We start from the raw sequence: 18,839 nt of genomic DNA, 5'->3' as shown, positions 1-18,839 counted from the left end.
CGTTTAGTCAGATAGCACTCAGTGCATCCACTAACCATGCAGACAATCACCAAACAGTGAGAACAGCCTAAAGCTGGGGCAAGGCTGTAAAGTCCACTTGGAGTGCCACACAGAGCAATGTGGGCCTGGGAGGGCTTCCTGGGGCACACTGATTTCCCCCAGAATCTTGGTGAGATTGACGAGTAGTGCATTAGGAAATAATTTGGTCAGAAATTTTGTGGCTGCCAGGGCAATACCAGTGTTTTAGTTCCTTAACTATGCCACATTTGCACGTATGTCCTATTTGGTGGGAGATAATTGCAACCCACAAAGTCAAAAGAAAATGAACTATGGGAAGTCCCTTTGGTGCAGTGTATAATCCATCTGGTCCTTGTTTGGCTCCCATTTGTATCCAATTGTCTTTTTCAGATTGTGGGGCATTTGCCTGAGAGTTAATAATATGAGTCAGGGATAAAGGCAGCTTTAAAAATTGGGTGGAGAAAGGACAAGGGGGTCCATGGTGAGCTGCATATGTAGCAGCTCTGTCAGCCTGTTGTTTCCTGAAGGTTTGACATCAGTCTCCTGAGTGTGGGCTGAACAGGGAACAATGACACTTTGAGAAGGGAGGTGAACATCTTGTGATAGGGCAGCAGTTAAGCATCTGTTAGCAATGGGAGTTCCTACAGAAGTTAAGACTCCAGGGGATTTCCAAACTGTGCCCACAGCATGGCAGACTCCAAAAGCATATGTCGAGTCCATGTGAAGAGTGGCAGTTTTCCCTTGTGCTCATGTGCAGGCTCTAGTGAGAGCTATGATCCAGCAGCTTGGGTGATTTTACAGTGGGCAAGGAACAAGCTTCGAGCATGTCATGTGGGGAAACTGTGGCATAACCAGTTATTATGTTTCCCTGGAAACTCCATGTACAGGAGCCATCACAAAACAGAAGTAAGTCTGGATTGTCTAAAGGGATGTCCAAGAGATCCTCTCATAGCTTTGAGACCATTTCTATAGATGCAGGGCAATCATGTGGGATGGAGTGGGGCTCTCCATCATCAGAGAGGGGTAATAACGTAGCTGGACTCACAGTGTTACAAGGATGTAAGATGATGGAAGCGTTAGTTAAAAGAGCCTGCTCATAGATGGTCTGTGCCCTGTAGAGAGGTGTTGTGTCCTGTGAACTTGGAAGAGAGCAGACACAGCATGGGGGACATAGAAATGACTGGGAGAGCCTAATGTTAGAGTACTGGCTTTGTCAGTCCAGGTGGCAGCTGAGGCCACTGCACATAGGCAGGGGACATACAAAATGCCACAGGGTCTAGCTGGCATGACAAATATGTTATACAACGTGTCTGAGGGGCAAAGACTGTCCTAGAATGCATGCAGCTATTCCACTATTTTCATTGCAGTATAGATGAAAAGGTTTGTCAAAATTAGGTAAGCAGAGAAGAGGACATCAGCAAAATGGCTGAGTGAGCAGTTTTCTTTGTCTCACCCCCTTCGAATCTACAACTAATTGGACATTCATTGGTCAACAAAGGCTATCCACACAGCATCTCAGGATTCCTGAGAGACCTGTGCTGCTGTACATCAGAAGGCAGATGGACTTCCCCCCGGGAGGAGGTGGAGATAGGTCAAAACTCTCCAATCCCCGACTCCCGGACAGCCTAGTACCTGCAAGTGACTTTCTTCCAGCGGACATGCTCACAGCATTGCCACGCACTAAGGGTGGGTGTGTGCAGGTATCGGCGGAGCAACGGTGGACACAGGTGACTACAGCCCTACCTAAAACCCCCGTGATTGCCCCTAAGCTCAGGGGGAAAATCCATGGTCCCACACCAGTGGCAGGGAAAGCCTCTACTCACCATTAGAGGAGAGGCCCCTCCCAGCATTCAGAATGTCAGGAGGCTCTGGGAGAGGAGGATCCTGGGCAGGGCAGCAGCCCCCCAGCTGTCTCTGACTCACGGACTCTGGCTGTGTTCCAGAGGGGGCAAATGACACCCAGTGTGACTGTGTGTGAGGGCAGGGGCACGTTGGAGTCCCAGCCACCCTGCTCCATGGTCTGGGGGAAAATCCACGGTCCTGCACCAGCGGCAGGGAAAGCCTCTACTTGCCATTAGCAGAAAGGCCCAGCCCAGCATTCAGAATGCTGGGAGGCTCTGGGAGAGGAGGATCCCCAGCAGGGCAGCAGCCCCTCAGCCGCCTCTGATCCATGGACTCCGGCTGTGTCCCAGAGGGGGCAAGGGACACCCAGTGTGACTGAATCCAAGGGCGGGGGTGCGTTGGAGTCCCAGCCGCCCTGCTCTGTGGCCCAGGAGAAAAATCCACAGTCCCACAGCAGCCAGAGCGAAAGCCTCTGGGCAGCATTCGTGGAGAGGCCCCACCCAGCAATCACAAGGCTGGAAGGCCCTGGGGCAGAAGTAGCAAAGCTGGGTGAGCTAACCACAGACTGCAGTAGATACCCATAGCTCTGCTGTGGCCCACAGTGGACAAGTGAGATCTTGTGGGCCCTGACAGTGACAGAGCTGCGAATATATGTGATCCTGCTCCTGGCCGCTGGGAAAGCCAATAACACCACTGCAGACCCTAAGGAGGGAGTGCATCTAGGTGGTCTGCAACAGTAGGCACCAGCAACCTGAGGCCCCCTTGCAATTGTCCCTACAGCTGATGAGGGACTCCACAGGACCACTATGACTATGAGGAGGGGCCGAGGTCCGGGCAGCAACAGGTGACAGGGATCCTGGTTGGTGCAGATTAATAAACAACTCCCCCCCACCACTCCAGTAGAAGCAAGTGGAAGCAGTAACTAAACTCTATCTCTATGAGGAGGCACAGATCCACACCATCAAGCAGTATGAAAAAATATATTAAATCTCCAGAAGAGAAGGAAAATGACAAGTACCCAGAAAACAATCCCAAAGACAATGAAATCTATAACCTAAATAACAATGAATTCAAAACAGCCATCATTTAAAAACTCAACAAGTTAAAAGAGAATGCAGATAGACAACTCGACGAGTTCAGCAGCTATGTTACAAAGAGCTTGATACTATAAAGAAGAACCAATCAGAAATACTGGAGATGAAGAACAAAATGGAGGAAATTAAGAAAAATCTGGACTCTCTGAACAGTAGGGTCAATAATATGGAGGAGAGAATTAGCAATTTGGAGGATAGTAATATAGAAATGCTGCAGATAGAGGAGGAGAGAGAACTAAGACTAAAAAGAAATGAAGAAACTCTCCAAGAATTATCCGATTCAATTAGGAGATGCAACATAAGGATTATAGGCATCCCAGAGGGAGAAGAGAAGGAGAAGGGGGCAGAAGGCCTGTTCAAAGAAATAATGGCTGAGGACTTTCCAAACCTGGGAGAGAGATGGGACTCCATGTGACAGAAGCCAATAGATCTCCAAACTTTATCAATGTTAAAAGACCAACCTCAAGGCATACAGTAGTGAAGCTTGCAAAAGTCAATGACAAAGAGAAAATACTAAGGGCAGCAAGGCAGAAAAAAATAACCTACAAAGGAACCCCCATAAGGCTGTCAGCAGATTTCTCAGCAAATACCTCACAGGCTAGAAGAGAGTGGAATGATATATTCAAAACTCTGAAGGACAAAACCTTGCAGCCAAGAATACTCCATCCAGCAAAAATATCCTTCAAATACGATGGAGAAATAAAAAACTTTCCCAGATAAACAAAAGTTAAGGGAGTTCATTGTCACAAGACCTCCTCTTCAAGAAATGCTCAGGAAGACTCTCATACCTGAAAAATCAAAAAAAAGGAAAGGGGTTACAAAACCCAGAGCATAGTAGATAAGTAGAAAAACAAAATGAGAAAGTTGCAGCTCTCCATCAGAACAGGTTAGCAAAAGTTAAGCATAACATTAAAGATAAAAGGAACGGAAACACCAAGAATAAATATAAACTTGTCATTTTAACCACAAAGCGACAACATAAGGAAGAAAAAGAATCTGACAATAACAACCTAGAAGGGGAAGAGGAAAAGGATGGAACGTCTTAATCTAAGGAAATAAGAAGCTATCAGAAAATGGATTATCTCATCTATGAGATGTTTTATACAAACCACTTGGTAACCACTAAACAAATAACAAGACTAAAGACACAAATTACAAATAAGAAAGCCAATATAGAAATCTACCTACCTGAATTAGTAGTCCAAAAATCATGGGACGAGAAACAAAGGAAATGCAAGAGAACTGGAAAACAAGTGATAAAATGGCAGTGTTAGGCTGCCACATTTCAATAATCACTCTAAATGTAAATGCGTTGAACTCTCCAATCAAAAGACACAGAGTGGCAGGATGGATTAAAGAACAAGACCCAACAATATGCTGCCTCCAAAAACATACCTCAGCCCCAAAGACAAACACAGACTCAGAGTAAAGGGATGGAAGACAATACTCCAAGCGAATAATGAACATAAGAAAGCAGGTGTCACCATACTTATATAAGAAGAAATAGACTTCAAAGCAAAACAGATAAAGAAAGACAAAGAGGTGCAGTTTATAATGATAAAAGGGACACTCCACCAAGATGACATAACATTTATAAATATATACACACCCAACACAGGAGCACCAAAATGTGTAAAGCAACTATTAACAAAACTAAAAGGAGACATCAACAAGAATACAATAATAATAGGGGACCTCAACACCCCATTAACACCAATGGATAGATCATCCAGACAGAAAGTCAACAAGGAAATTATAGAATTAAATGAAAAACTAGACCAGATAGACCTAATAGATATATATAGCACTCTCCATCCAAAAACAGCAGGTTACACATTCTTCTCAAGTGCGCATGGAACATTCTCAAGGATAGACCATATCTCGGGAAACAAAGCAAGCCTCAACAAATTCAAGAGGGTTGAAATAATATCAAGCATCTTTTATGATCATAATGCTATGAAACTAGAAATCAACTGCAAGAATAAAGCTAGGAAAGGGGAAAAAACGTGGAGACTAAACAACATGCTACTGAACAAACAATGGATTATTGAAGAAATTAAAGAAGAAATCAAATATTATCTGGAGACAAATGAAAATGAAACACGCCATACCAACTCATTTGGGACACAGCAAAAGCAGTCCTAAGAGGAAAATTCATTGCAATACAGGCTCACCTCAATGAATAAGAAAAATCTCAGGTAAGCAATCTCAAACAACACCTAACAGAATTAGAAAAATAAGAACAAACCAGGCCCAAAGTCAGTAGAAGGAGAGAAATAATAAAAATTCAAGCAGAAATAAATGATATTGAAACAAAAAAGACAGTGGAAAGGATCAATGAAACGAAGAGTTGGTTCTTTGAAAAAATAAACAAATTTGACAAACCCGTAGCCAGACTCACCAAGAAAAAAAAGAGAGAAGACTCAAATAAATAAAATTAGAAATGAGAGAGGAGAAATCACAATGGATACCAAAGAATTACAAAGGATCACAAGAGAATACTATGAAAAACTATATGCCAACAAATTTGACAACCTAGAAGAAATGGACAAGTTCTTAGACTCTTACAACCTCCCAAAACTGAAGCAGGAAGAAATAGAAAATCTGAATAAACCAATTGCAAGTAAAGAACTAGAAACAGTAATCAAAAACCTCCCCAAAAATAAAAGTCCAGGACCAGATGGCTTCTCTGGAGAATTCTACTAAACATTCTAAGAAGATTTAATACCTATCCTTCTCAAACTATTCCAGAAAACTGAGGAAGATGGAGCACTCCCTAACACATTCTATGAAGCCAACATCACCCTGATCCCAAAACCTGACAAGGACAACACAAAGAAGGAAAACTACAGGCCAATATCACTGATGAACATAGATGCAAAAATCCTCAACAAAATTTTGGCAAACTGAATACAGCAATACATCAAAAAGATTATACACCACCATCAAGTGGGATTTATACCAGGGACACAGGGATGGTTCAGCATCCGCAAGTCAATCAATGTGATACACTACATTAAAAAAATGAGAAACAAAAACCACATGCTCATCTCAATAGATGCAGAGAAAGCATTTGACAAGATCCAACACCCATTTATGATAAAAACCCTCAATAAAATGAGTATAGAAGGAAAGTACCTCAACATAATAAAGGCCATATATGACAAACTCACAGCCAACATCATACTCAATGGACAAAAACTGAAAGCCATCCCTCTGAGGACAGGAACAAGACAAGGGTGCCCACTCTCACCACTCTTATTCAACATAGTACTGGAGGTGTTGGCCAGAGAAATTCGGCAGGGAAAAGAAATAAAAGGAATCCAAATAGGCAATGAAGAAGTAAAACTCTCACTGTTTGCAGATGACATGATCTTATATGTAGAAAACCCCAAAGAATCCATAGGAAAACTATTAGAAATAATAAACAGCTACAGCAAAGTTGCAGGGTGAAAAATCAACATACATAAATCAGTAGCATTTCTATACACTAACAATGAACTAACAGAAAAAGAACTCAAGAACTCAATCCCATTCACAATCACAACAAAAAGAATAAAATACCTTGGGGTAAATTTAACCAAGGAAGTGAAAGATCTATACAGCGAAAACTATAAGACTTTCCTGAAAGAAATTGATGACTACATAAAGAGATGGAAAGACATTCCATGCACATGGATTGGAAGAAAACACATAGTTAAAATGTCCATACTACCTAAAGCAATCTACAGATTCGATGCTATCCCAATCAAATCCCAATGACATTATTTACAGAAATTGAACAAAGAATCCTAAAATTCATATGGGGCAACAAAAGACCCAGAATTGCTAAAGCAATCCTGAGAAAGAAGAACAAAGCCGGAGGCATCACAATCCCTGACTTCAAAGTATACTACAAAGCTACAGTAATCAAAACAGTATGGTACTGGTACAAAAGCAGGTGCACAGATTAATGGAATAGAATTGAAAGCCTAGAAATAAAACGACACATCTATGGACAGCTAATCTTCGACAAAGGAGCAGAGGGCCTACAATGGAGAAAAGAAAGTCTCTTCAACATATTGTGCTGGGAAAACTGGACAGCCACATGTAAAAGAAAGAAAATTGACCATTATTTTTCATCATTCACAAAAATAAACTCAAAGTGGATCAAAGACCTAAAGATTAGGCCTGAAACAATAAGTCCTCTAGAATAGAATATAGGCAGTATACTCTTTGACATCAGTTTCAAAAGAATCTTTTCAGACACTATAACTTCTCAGACAAGTGAAATGATAGAAAGAATAAACAAATGGGACTTCATCAGACTAAAGAGCTTCTTCAAAGCAAGGGAAAACAGGATTGAAACAAAAAAACAGCCCACTAATTGGGAAAAAAATATTTACAAGCTATTTATCCAACAAAGGGTTAATCTCCATAATATATAAAGAACTCACACAGCTCAACAACAAAAAATCAAAGAACCCCATCAAAAAATGGGCAGGGGAAATGAACAGACATTTCTCCCAAGAAGATATAAGGATGGCCAACAGACACATGAAAAGATGCTCATCATCACTAATCATCGGGGAAATGCAAATCAAAACAACACTAAGATATCACCTTACACCTGTTAGAATGGCAAAAACATCCAAAACCAAGAGTGACAAATGTTGGAGAGGTTGTGGAGAAAAAGGAACCTTCATACACTTTTGGTGGGAATGCAAACTGGTGCAGCCACTATGGAAAACAGTATGGAGATTTCTCAAAAAGTTAAAAATAGAAATACCTTGTGACCCAGCCATCCCACTACTGGGTATCTATCCTAAGAACCTGAAATCAGCAATTCCAAAAGTCCCATGCACCCCTATGTTCATTGCAGCATTATTTACAATAGTCAAGACGTGGAAGCAACCTAAGTGCCCATCAACTGATGAGTGGATAAAGAAGACGTGGTATATATATACAATGGAATACTACTCAGCCATAAAAAAGACAAAATCATCCCACTCACAACAACATGGATGGACCCTGAAGCTATTATAAGCGAAATAAGGCAGACAGAGAAAGATGAACTCTGTATGACTCCACTCATAGGTGGAAGTTCAACATAGAGACAAAGAGAATTGATTGGTGGTTACCAGGGGAAATGGGGGCTGGGGGGAATGTACAAAGGATGAAGTGGTGCAGCTACAACATGACTAACAATAATGTACAACTAAAATTTCACAAGGTTGTAAACTATCATAATCTTAATGAAAAGTTTAAAAAAATTAGGTAAGCAGAGAACTGGGAGTATGGACAAAGCTAATGTTAGGGCTTCACAGGAGTTTGATGGCTCTGAAGGCCAGGAAATAGGCTGTGGGGTGATGTCTGGGAGAAGTGCACACAGAGGGTTAGCAAGGGCTGCAGAATCAGGGAATCCACTGGGGCAGTAACCAGCTGCCCCTAGATGGTTACGTAGCTGTTTCTTCATTTTGGGGAGAAGGGTAGACAAAATGGACTCAAGGCATTTGGGGTGAGCTGTTGAATGCCTTGACATGGCTCCTGTCCCGAGTAGGTCCCAGTCGTCTGCACCCACTGAGGTTTAGATCTGGAGGCTTTATGGCCTCAAGTAGCTCATGCCTTCAGGAGAGTGAGGGGTCTGTAAGGGCTCCCTGTTTACTCTGCTTACAGAGTAGAAGGTCATCCACATACTGAACAGGAGGGGAGCCTTGAGTGAGGGCTACAGAATCCAGGTGGGCTGTAGGATTGGGGACAATATGAGGGGGACTCACAATATCCCTGAGGAAGATGAGTCCACATGAATGGCCTCCCTTTAAATGTAAATGCGAAACGAACTTGTGAGTCAGGCTGCAGTGGGATTGACAAGAGAGCTGAACAAGGTCAACTCCTGTCACCCAGGCTGCACCAGCAGGAACCGAGCTCAGGATGACAGCTGGATGAGGGGCCAAGGATGCTGAGGAATACAGACTTTATGGCTCTGAGGGCTTGTACAGATCTATGGATTTGGTTCCCGTCTGAGTCAAACTTGCCTTCTTTTGTCACTGGGAAGATTGGAGGATTACAGGGGGAGGGAGTGAAAACTAGTCCACTGTTGCAGAAGGAAGTCTGCTATATTTTCAACTCTTCTCTCTGCATCTCTGGAGAGTGGGTATTGGGTTATGACAGAAACGGCTGATTCTTTTTCCAAGTAGTGTGTGTGGGTTCTGCACTCAGTAACAATTCCTCTTCATTTGCATGTGTAGCCCAAAGACTAATGGGGACATCCTTTAAAGATCCTTCCTCTTCAGAAGAATTTGAATCAGATAAGTCTCTAGCAAGGAAAGTAGGAGACTTGGGGTTTGGTCTGAGGGCAGGGAAATAAAAATACCTTCTCATTACAATTTATAATGGCATAAAATTTACAAAATAAATCTCTGACAAAAATGTTTCCTGAGCAGTGGGAGACTAGAGAGGCAGGGTGAGTGTTAAGGGGCTAAAGATGTCGTGGTGGGCTGGGATCTGAGCCATGAAATAGGCTGCCCAGAGACTCCAACAGCTTGAACAGAATCAGAGGGGATGGGTAGAGATAAACCCTCTGAAGGGAGAGTAGAGAAAGTCACACCAGTGTCACTTAAGAAATCTGGTTCTCAATCCTCTATTTTAATTTGAATGGTGGCTCAGGGGAGTGACTGAGGATCAGCTGACCCCATCATTTAAGGGGGAAATGTTCCTCAGGAGGAGAATAATGAGGCTTCTGGGGGTACTGGGGCTAAGAGGGGTAATTTTTTTTAACTTTCCCTTCTCTTCAGAGCAGGACAACCTCTTCCCAATGCCCTGGTTTCCAGCAAGACCTGCAAGTGTCTGGAGGCGAATAGGGAGCCCTCTGAGTGGCTTCAGTTTCCTCCCACAGTCACAGTTTTCTTCTCTAAAGATTCAAGTTGAAAAGTGAGATGAGTTACATTTAAGTCATTTTTTCTTTTACTTTCCTGCTATTTTCAAAGAACTGTGTGGCAGCCTCCATGATTACACTTAATGGTTTCCCAAACCAACCAACCACACTATATGGAATTTGTTTTTTGATATCAGAAAGAAAATTTCCTACTAAAGCAGAAATTAGGAGATTCCTCTAGTCTGGGGCTTCCGGGTGTAATGCACTGCCCCTTTGAAAAGTTTGTATAAAACGTTCAACAAAGGCTTTTGGATGTTCCTCATTCTGAGTGCATAATTCCCGTTTTGACCATTTACCTTCAGGAGGAAACAGCTCTAAAATCGCTCCTATTCACCCTTGAGTGTCAGCCTCGAGCAGAGCCCCTTCCTGGTCATTTGCAGGAGGGCCTGGGAGAGGGTCTGGCCCTCTATTTCCCCTGTGAGGTGTTTCCTCCAGGGGGCCCCCTGGCCTGTCTGATAACTACAGTGTAATCCTGGGCTGGAAGAACCCCCTTAGCAGCCAGCCACGATCTGCGTGGGTGGGGTTATGAATAGCCACTAACCTTTCTGAGTCCTCTCTAAATTTAGTGGGATCTTCTGACCATGGAGGCAGGAGAGGTTTAGAATTTCATAGATGGGCTGTGTCCAGGGGACATGAACTGTCTGCAGCGGAGGCCCAGGGCACATCCACAGTGGACCCTGCCTGGACTGCCTGATGCCGGCGGAGCCTGATGACAGAGCCCTGGAAAGCAGGACTTGGAAGGGGCAGCAAAACAGCCTTCCTGCCTTTCCTGGCTGCTTCCACTGAATTCACTTCCTGGCTTTCAGTATTTACACCAGTGACCTGTGTGCCCCTAGCTTGGGGGTCAGGCCTGAGGGCCCTTGTGAGTCTCCTAAAGAGACGACAGTGAAGATGGGCAACTGGATGCTGTCTGGAGAAGCTGGGGTTTTAGGATCTGAGGAAAGTGGCTGTGGAGCTAATTCTTGAGAAGGGGAGTTGAAACCAGGGACCCAGAGACCCACCAGATCTTCTAGGGGGTCAGGGACAGGGAGCTGGGGGTACAGGGGAGCAGAGGAGGGAGGAGAAGGGGAATTTCCCTTAAATTTGCTTTTCAATCTTTGTTCTAAGTCTGACTTCTCTTCTTTCATTTTATTAAGGGATTTCCTAGGGCTAGCCATTATATTTTGGGGGGTTTTCTTTTCAATTTGATCTTCCCATAAATATCAGTAAGTCAGCTGCTTGTGAGGAGAGCACTCTCAAATAGTTTTCAAATATAGATGTTGTGCAATTCAAAGGATCCATCATCTGCCCACTGATGAGGAGGATCTCCATTTGTATATTTATTCCAATAGCAACTTGATCCAATGAACCTTTTTCAGGAAAGACCTGGAGGCAACTTTCCAGGCTGAGAATAAATCTCTACCATGGACACAGGAGGCATCCCTGGGGAGGGCACGGATGCTGTGGCCCCCATGATCTAAAGGTTCACTCGCCAAAATAGTCAGAGAGAGTAAGGAGCTTCATTGGTCAGGCAATAAGGATGGTGTAGTGAAAACGGTGTCTCCAGGCTCCCATGAGAGCATGGGATGCCTCCAGTCACAGACCCGCTAATCTGTGACACCAGGCAGGACCTACTGGAGTGGGAATTTTCCAGAGCTAACAAGCAGTGAAGGTTGAGATGACAAAGGCCTTCATGGACTGGACCCTTTATGACAAACTCCCCTGAGAGCTTGGCACTGCTGGACAGACAGTGCTCAGGACCCCAGTTTATTAGACTGACCACCAAGGTGCGCTCTGTTAATTGCACCTTTCGGATGATGGAGACCAAAGAGAATCTTCTCACTGGTTAAAAAGCCAACTTTTCAGGACATAGAACAAGATGGGTGGAAAAACCTCATCCATTTTTTTTTCTCATATGCACAATAATAGCTTTAGCTATGCCTTGGGTTTCTCGGAGCCAAACTAACACCTACGAGGGGTGTGCCATGGAGTTGGGGATTGTGTCTTTTACATTGTACCTCATTGCACAGAAATTTTCTTGAGGTTGTCAGGGAACCTCTTGTCATCTACCCTGTTCCATGACTAGCATGTCCTAGCATGGGAGTCTTCCTGAGGCAGCAAGTACCCTAATGTCTCTTAACTGCTTAGCCCATACTCACCAGTATTGTGGCATTTTGGCTCCTAAGATGTCCCTTAGCAACAGCTTTTTCTCACGTGTATATGAACCTACAGCAAAGTTTGTGTAAATCGATACCAGTCTGTTAAAAACACAAACTCAGCAGCCTGTGGGGCTGGCCCAGACAACTATCTTATAGGGCCTATGCCCGCATCCTGCTCTATGGTATTTCCTTCTTATGACATATGACACAAAAGACAGAAAAAAAAAATACAGTGACCATCTCTGGGAGGAAAGGCATCAATAAAGCCAACAGTACTCCGACAAATTTACCAGAGTCACTAAAAAGCACAAGAAACTAGTTTCCCAAATATCTTCCCCTGCCAATCCAAATTTAGAAAGAGAAAAAAATTCTTACCACTTGCTTCCACCAGACCCGGCATATCAAGATTCCAAGAGGCTGGCATGGTAGAAATCTTATCTCTTGCCAGACTTCCTCAGGTGACCCAGGATCTCCTCATCTGCAGCCATGCTAGCAGTTGTTTGAGCCAAAGAAGGCAGCTTGCCAGCCAATGGGCATCCTGCCAGCTACACCGAAACTGTAGGGGAAGAGGGAGAATTCTTCCCCTTTTCCCTTCTTGTTCTTAAGGCTAGTTAAAGAATTAAAAATGACATAACACAGGAGAACAGCAAACAAAGTTTAATATGCATACATGGGGAACTCACATGAGCGGGAAGAATTCCAAAGACAGTCAGGCAAAATGAGGTGTATGTGTCCTTCTGGGCTAAGGAGAGGGAGACAGAGGCAAGGGGGAGAAGGCAATTTACAGGAAGATGAGAAGAGTTCATATTTGGTAAACAAATGTTTGCATTGTCCCATCTACAGACCATGGGACCCAAAAGAGATCTTTTGGTAAAAGGTCCCTTGCTAGATGCCTTCCTGCCCACCACACCTAGAATTATCCATGGTAAGAGCTCCTCCTGGGACAGGCCCTTCTATCTTGAAGTCTTTTGGGCAATTTGGGGGGAGATCAAATGTTCTTCCAGAATCTTCTGATCCTTGATTGTCTTCAGCTCAAAATAATCTGCACACCAGAGTGGCACATCTTGGGGCAGCCTTCCCTGAATCCTGTCAAAGGTTTGTGGCAACCCTGCATCAAGCAAGTCTATTGGCGCCATTTTCCCAACAGCATTTGCTCACTTCATGTCTTTGTGTCACATTTTAGTAATTCTCACAATGTTTCCAACTTTTTCATGATTATTGATTTGTTGTGGTGATCTGTGATCAGTGATCTTTGATGTCAGTATTGTAATTATTTTGGGTTACCAGGAGCTGTGCCCATATAAGCCAGGAAACCTTTTTTTTTTAAGGAAGATTAGCCCTGAGCTAACATCTGCTGCCAATCCTCATCTTTTTGCTGAGGAAGCCTCGCCCTGAGCTAACATCCATGCCCATCTTCCTCTACTTTATACTTGGGACGCCTACCACAGCATGGCATTTGTCAAGTGGTGCCATGCCTGCACCCGGGATCTGAACCGGCGAACCCCAGGCTGCCAAAGCAGAACATGCACACTTAACCACTGCGCCACTGGGCCAGCCCCTCAGACCTTCATCTTACCAGCGTCTTCCCTGACTCCTGCAGCCCCGACATCTCCCGGGGTCGAGGGGCCTGGATGGTGCCCCGCTGGTGGAGTCCGTGTGTTCAGATGAGGGATAAAGGAGGGTGTCTGCAGCAGTGGAAAGTGGGTGGGCTCCAGACCCCACCCAGACCTGGACCTTAGCCTCTACCTGCCTCCAGAGGCCACCTCGGTGACCTGAGCTAGTCACCGACCTGGTGGCCTGATCTTCCTCATCTGTTAGCCAGGCACAGTCATAGGGCTTCCCTAGAACCTGGGGAGCTCTGGCCTTGACCATGTGAGGTGTTGGCAGGGTGGGCTGAGTGTGTGTGGGACCATGAGGCAGGGTCCAGTGCTGGATCTGGTGCCCAAGGATTAGGGTGGGCCCTGCATGCTGAGGGGCAACAATGGGGACGGCAGGGGAGTCAGAGCAAGTCCTGTGTTGTTGGACTCAGCCAGAGAGTTCATGAAGCCTAGGGTACCTAGGGACAGGGGTGTGGCAAAAGTGACTCTGGCACTGGTGAGGCAGCAGCGTGTCGAGGTGCAGGATGGGGACACAGGGCCTTGGCATTGGGCACAGGGCCCAGGGTGCCCCCCACTCTCAGTGGGGTGAAATGATAGACCAAACTGGCAAGGATGGGGCATGAACATCGCTGTCTGAGGTCAGGTGGCCGCCTGGGCAAAGCCCAGGGCCACAGAGTCACTCCAATCCTGGGTCCTGGAGGCCTGGCCCCGTTCTTGGGAAGCCTCGGGTTTCCAACGTGCTCTGGGATCCCAGACCACAGGAGGGGTTCCTAGCAGGGCTCCCTGGGGCTGCCCCCTTCCCATTCCCAAGGCCCCTCCCAAACACCCAGTCCCTTGCCCAGGAGGCATGCCAAAGGGTTCCCCATGCTTCCCTGTGGCCTCCTGCCCACCCTACTAGCAGGCCCTCAGCCTGCCTCATCCAGCCCTGCAGCTACCAGTGGTTCCAGTCTTGGGTCCCCAGGGCAGGGTCAGAGCAAGGACTGAAGGCTGGTCAGGACCTAGGCAGCCTGTCACTCCCCTCTTACACTTGCAGGTGCTGGCAGCTGGCTTGGTGCTCCTCTCAGCTGCCCACCATGGCCTGGGGGCTGCCCAGCACCACCAGCCTGGCGCGCTTCTGCCAGAAGCTGAACCGGCGGAAGACACTGGAGGAGCCCACCATGGAGACATCACTGCAGCGCCACCTGACTACGCTGGACCTGACCCTGCTGGGTGTGGGTGGCATGGTGGGCTTTGGCCTCTATGTGCTCACAGGCACTGTGGCCAAGTGGATGGCTGGCCCTGCAATGCTTGTGTCCTTCAGCGTGGCTGCTGTGGCCTCCCTGCTTGCAGCCCTATTCTACGCAGAGTTGGCAGTGTGTGTGCCCCTCAGGGGCTCTGCCTACCTGTTCACATATGTGTTCACGGGTGAGCTGTGGGCCTTCCTCATTGGCTGGATCATGCTCATCCAGTGCCTCCTTGGTGGATCCGCCATGGCCCGCGTCTGGAGCAGCTACCTGGACATCATCTTTAGCCACCGCATCCAGAGCTTCACCGAGGCCCATGTGGGCATCTGGCAGTTGCCTGTCTTGGCCCGGTACCCAGACTTCTTGGCTGCTGCCATCATACTTTTGGTCTTGGCTCTCGTCTCCTGTGGAGGTCGCATCTCTTCCTGGCTCAACCACACCTTCTCTGCCATCAGCCTTGCCATCATCCTCTTCATCATCATCCTGGGGTTTGTCCTGGCCCGTCCACACAACTGGAGCGCTGAGGAGGGCGGCTTTGCGCCCTTTGGTTTCTCTGGCATCATGGCTGGTGCTGCCACCTGCTTCTACAGCTTCGTGGGCTTTGGTGCCATTGCTGCCTCCAGCAAGGAGACCCGAAATGCAAAGCAAGCTGTTCCTATGGCCCTTGCCATCTCAGTTGGTCTGGTGGCTGGTGCCAACATCCTGGTCTCCAGTGTGCTCACCCTCATGGTGCCCTGGCATAGCCTAGACCCTAACTCGGCACTTGCTGATGCCTTCCTCCAGCGGGGCTATAGCTGGGCGGCCTTCATTGTGGCAGCTGGTGCAATCTGTGGTAAGTGGCCCTTCTGAACAAGGTGGGAGGGAACAGGGCGGTGGGACCTTGCCCTAAGCCTCCAGAGCACACATCTCCATCTGGGCCTGTGCTCCCAGTTGCATCCTGGACCCATGATTAAACTCTCCACCTGGACTTCTTGGGAGGGAGCACTCACTGCCCCTCCCAGTCATACATGGAATGTCAGTTCTGAGCATGTGCTTCCAGATCCTTCAAGGCAGAGGACTCAGTCCTCATCAGATTCTCCAGTGGGTCTGTCACCTAAACTGGGCTGTCCCATTCCTGGGTGGTGAGGGGGAACAATCCAGCACCGACTCTCAGAGCCCAAACAAACTCATGCCCGTGTTCCCAAGGGGCCACCCATGCCCTGGCCCCCAGCAGCAGACCCAAGTGGGCCTGTGCACCATGCTGACCAGTCTCCTACTCTCCTCCACAGCCATGAGCACTCTCCTGCTCACCATCTTCTTGTTCGTGCCACGCATGGTCTGTGCCATGGCTGCTGATGGGCTCTTCTTCCAAGTGTTTGCCCACATGCACCCCCGGACACAGGTGCCTGTGGTGAGCCTTCTGGTGTTCGGGGTCCTCGTGGCTTTCCTGGCGCTGCTGCTGGACCTCCAGGCACTGTTTCAGTTCCTTTCCATTGGAACACTTCTGGTCCTCACTGTCCTGACCACTAGCATTATCATTCTACGCTTCCAAAAGGCCCCTCCATCCAGTTCTCAGGGGCCAGGCAGCCCTGTGGGCACTGAGCAGGCCTCAGCCCCTGAGGTCGGGCAGCTGCGACCAGCCCTGAGGCCCTACCTCAGCTTCCTGGGTGGGTGCAGGCCTGGAGCTGCCGTGGCTTGGGCACTCGGTGTCCTGGTGGCCTCAGCCATCACCTTGGACTGCGTGCTGGTCTTTGGGGACACGGCCCTGCACCTCCCGCCCTGGGGCTACACCCTGCTGCTCCTGCTCAGCTCCACCACGTTTCTGCTCAGTCTCCTCGTCCTGGGGGCCCACCAGCAGCAGCGCCGGCAGGACACCTTTCAGGTACTTCCTCCAGCCAGCACCCACCGTGCTCAGCCCAGCCAGCTCCCTTTGCCCCTTCCTCCTCTGCTGTGGCAGGATGCACCAGGGCCTCAGGGCGGGGGAGGCCAGTGCCCCACAACCCTCTCTCTGCATGGCGGGTGGGCCCTTGTCTCCGGAATCTCCAGAGGCAGAGAAAGGCTCTGTGGACTCCCGAGAAATCAGGCCCTAGGCCAGCAGCCCTTCCCTGCAGCCCAGCCCAGACCTGCCCTTGTCCCTCAGGTTCCCATGGTGCCCCTGACTCCCGCCCTGAGCATCCTCCTCAACATCTTCCTCATGCTTCACCTGAGCTACCTGGCCTGGCTTGGCTTATCCATCTGTCTGCTGCTCGGTGAGTGGGGGCCAGGCTGGGACCCCGGGGGGCTGCAGGGGAAGGGCAAGCAGGGAAGCAGGGCTGGGACCTGTCCCTCAGGCTTGTGCCACCCTTGCAGGACTTGGGGTGTATTTTGGCTATGGCATCTGGCACAGCAAGGAGAACCAGCAGGAGCAGCCACGGTTGACTGGCCCACACGGCAGCCTGGAGGAGATGGTGCCAGCCCTGCAGCTGCCCAGGCAGGCACCAACCCAGGAGTCCAGCCATACAGAGCAGCTCGCCAGTCCATGATGACCACTGGGGGCCTACCTGTTGTCCCCTACCTCCTCGGGAGGCCAGAGAAGCTGGCAGCCCCTCTATCTGGGGCAGCTCAGGTTTGCAGACCTGCCTATGCCGGGGGGGTCCTCAGGACCTCAGGACCTTAGCCCAGGTGCCGAGCTTTGAGTCTTTGGGAGTAGGCCGTGGCCAGTGCTGGTGTGGTGGACTCTTTGCCCAGCACCTTCCAGTTTATGACCAAGTCCAGCTACCTGGGCAGATGGAGTAGCACGGGCAGGGAAGAGGCCCCAGCCCCAGGGATCCACAGTAAGAACTGGTCAGCCAGCTATTTGTCCTGCTGTCATGTCCACTGTGGGGGTCTTTGTGATCCTGAGTACTTACCTGTCCCCAGGAACCAGATAATTATCTCCAACCTACAGCACATTTGCCGAGGTTCATTAAGGTGAAGGCACCAGAGCTGGGACAGCCCTGAGTCAGTGACATGGCCAGACGTAGGTCCCAGGATTCTGCCCTCAGACCAGTGCCCTCTGCCCAACTCAGAGGGGAGCTACACACACCAGGCACAGGGGGTCCCTGACAGGGCTGGGCCAGGCTCCCTCCCAGGCTCCCCACATGTCCTCTTGGGAGCAGAAACTGAGAGCAGAGACTGGACCCCAAGGAGGACACCTGGAAAGGACAGGGGAGTTCCAGGGCTCCCTTGGTTTCCCTGGGCTCCCAGAGAGCACAGCATGCCCTGAGGCCTGCCCTGGATGGAGAGGCCCCCCTGCCCGGGCACACGAGTCTCTCAGGCACAGGCCCACATGGCACACATGGTCCCCTGGGCGTGCACCCACGTGCAGACTGAGGCAGCAGCTGTTTTCCAACTCAGGGCTGCCCGCAGCTTCCAGCAGCCTTTCTCCCTGCTGCCCCGCAGGGCTTTGTGACAAAGGCTCAGGATGGGACACATGTGGGCAGGTGAGTGCACAAGTGCCTGGGTCTGCTCCAGGTACCATCAGTGCACCTGGTGACAATGGGACCCCCATCTTTGGGGGTTCCCAGACCCCAGAGAGGGCTTGGCTTGGCTCCTGCAGCCCCGTCCCTCCCCTCCTGACCATGGGCCCAGTACATGGGGAAATTCTCCAGCAGGCAGGACTCAGGCCCCCAGAGGATTCCAGAGCCTGAACCAGGCCAGCATGCTGGGGCTTCCATGTCCTCTGTCAAGGACATTCTCTCCAGCCCCTGGGCTCCCCCTGGAGTCTTGGTCAGAGCGTGGTCCTCATCCAGTTGCCTCAGGCTGGGCGTGCAGCTGCTCAGACAAGTCCTTGGGTGTGACCTTGGGCAGCAGTGACATATGTTTCCAGATATACAACCTCCCCATGCCGTGGCTCCCAGGAAGCCTGGTAAGCAGGTTCCAGTGTATTGGGCTGGGGTCACCAAGGAGACAGATGGAAGGTCCCAAAGGACCCCATGCCCACCAACTCAGCCCCTCACCCCCATCCCAGCGCTCCACAGTTCCAGGGCTGCCACCAGGAAGGGGCTAGTGCTCAT

General features: G+C 48.6%; 1 protein-coding gene and 1 pseudogene across 1 annotated transcript; one reads left to right on the top strand and one right to left on the bottom strand.

The window, feature by feature from the left end:
* The window catches only part of LOC124227208 (P2X purinoceptor 6-like), an 89,038-nt pseudogene that overhangs the window by 61,450 nt on the left and 8,749 nt on the right, over positions 1-18,839 (bottom strand).
* Positions 14,677-17,327, top strand: LOC124226912 (cationic amino acid transporter 4-like). The gene is made up of 4 exons (XM_046640726.1): positions 14,677-15,658; positions 16,095-16,687; positions 16,946-17,054; positions 17,155-17,327. The coding sequence occupies exons 1-4, from the start codon at positions 14,677-14,679 to the stop codon at positions 17,325-17,327; spliced, it is 1,857 nt and encodes a 618-aa protein (XP_046496682.1).

Source organism: Equus quagga, chromosome 15, assembly GCF_021613505.1.
Source record: "Equus quagga isolate Etosha38 chromosome 15, UCLA_HA_Equagga_1.0, whole genome shotgun sequence".
NCBI lineage: Eukaryota > Metazoa > Chordata > Mammalia > Perissodactyla > Equidae > Equus > Equus quagga.
The sequence above is the reverse complement of the archived record's forward strand: the minus strand, read 5'-3'. Positions and strand labels throughout refer to the sequence as shown.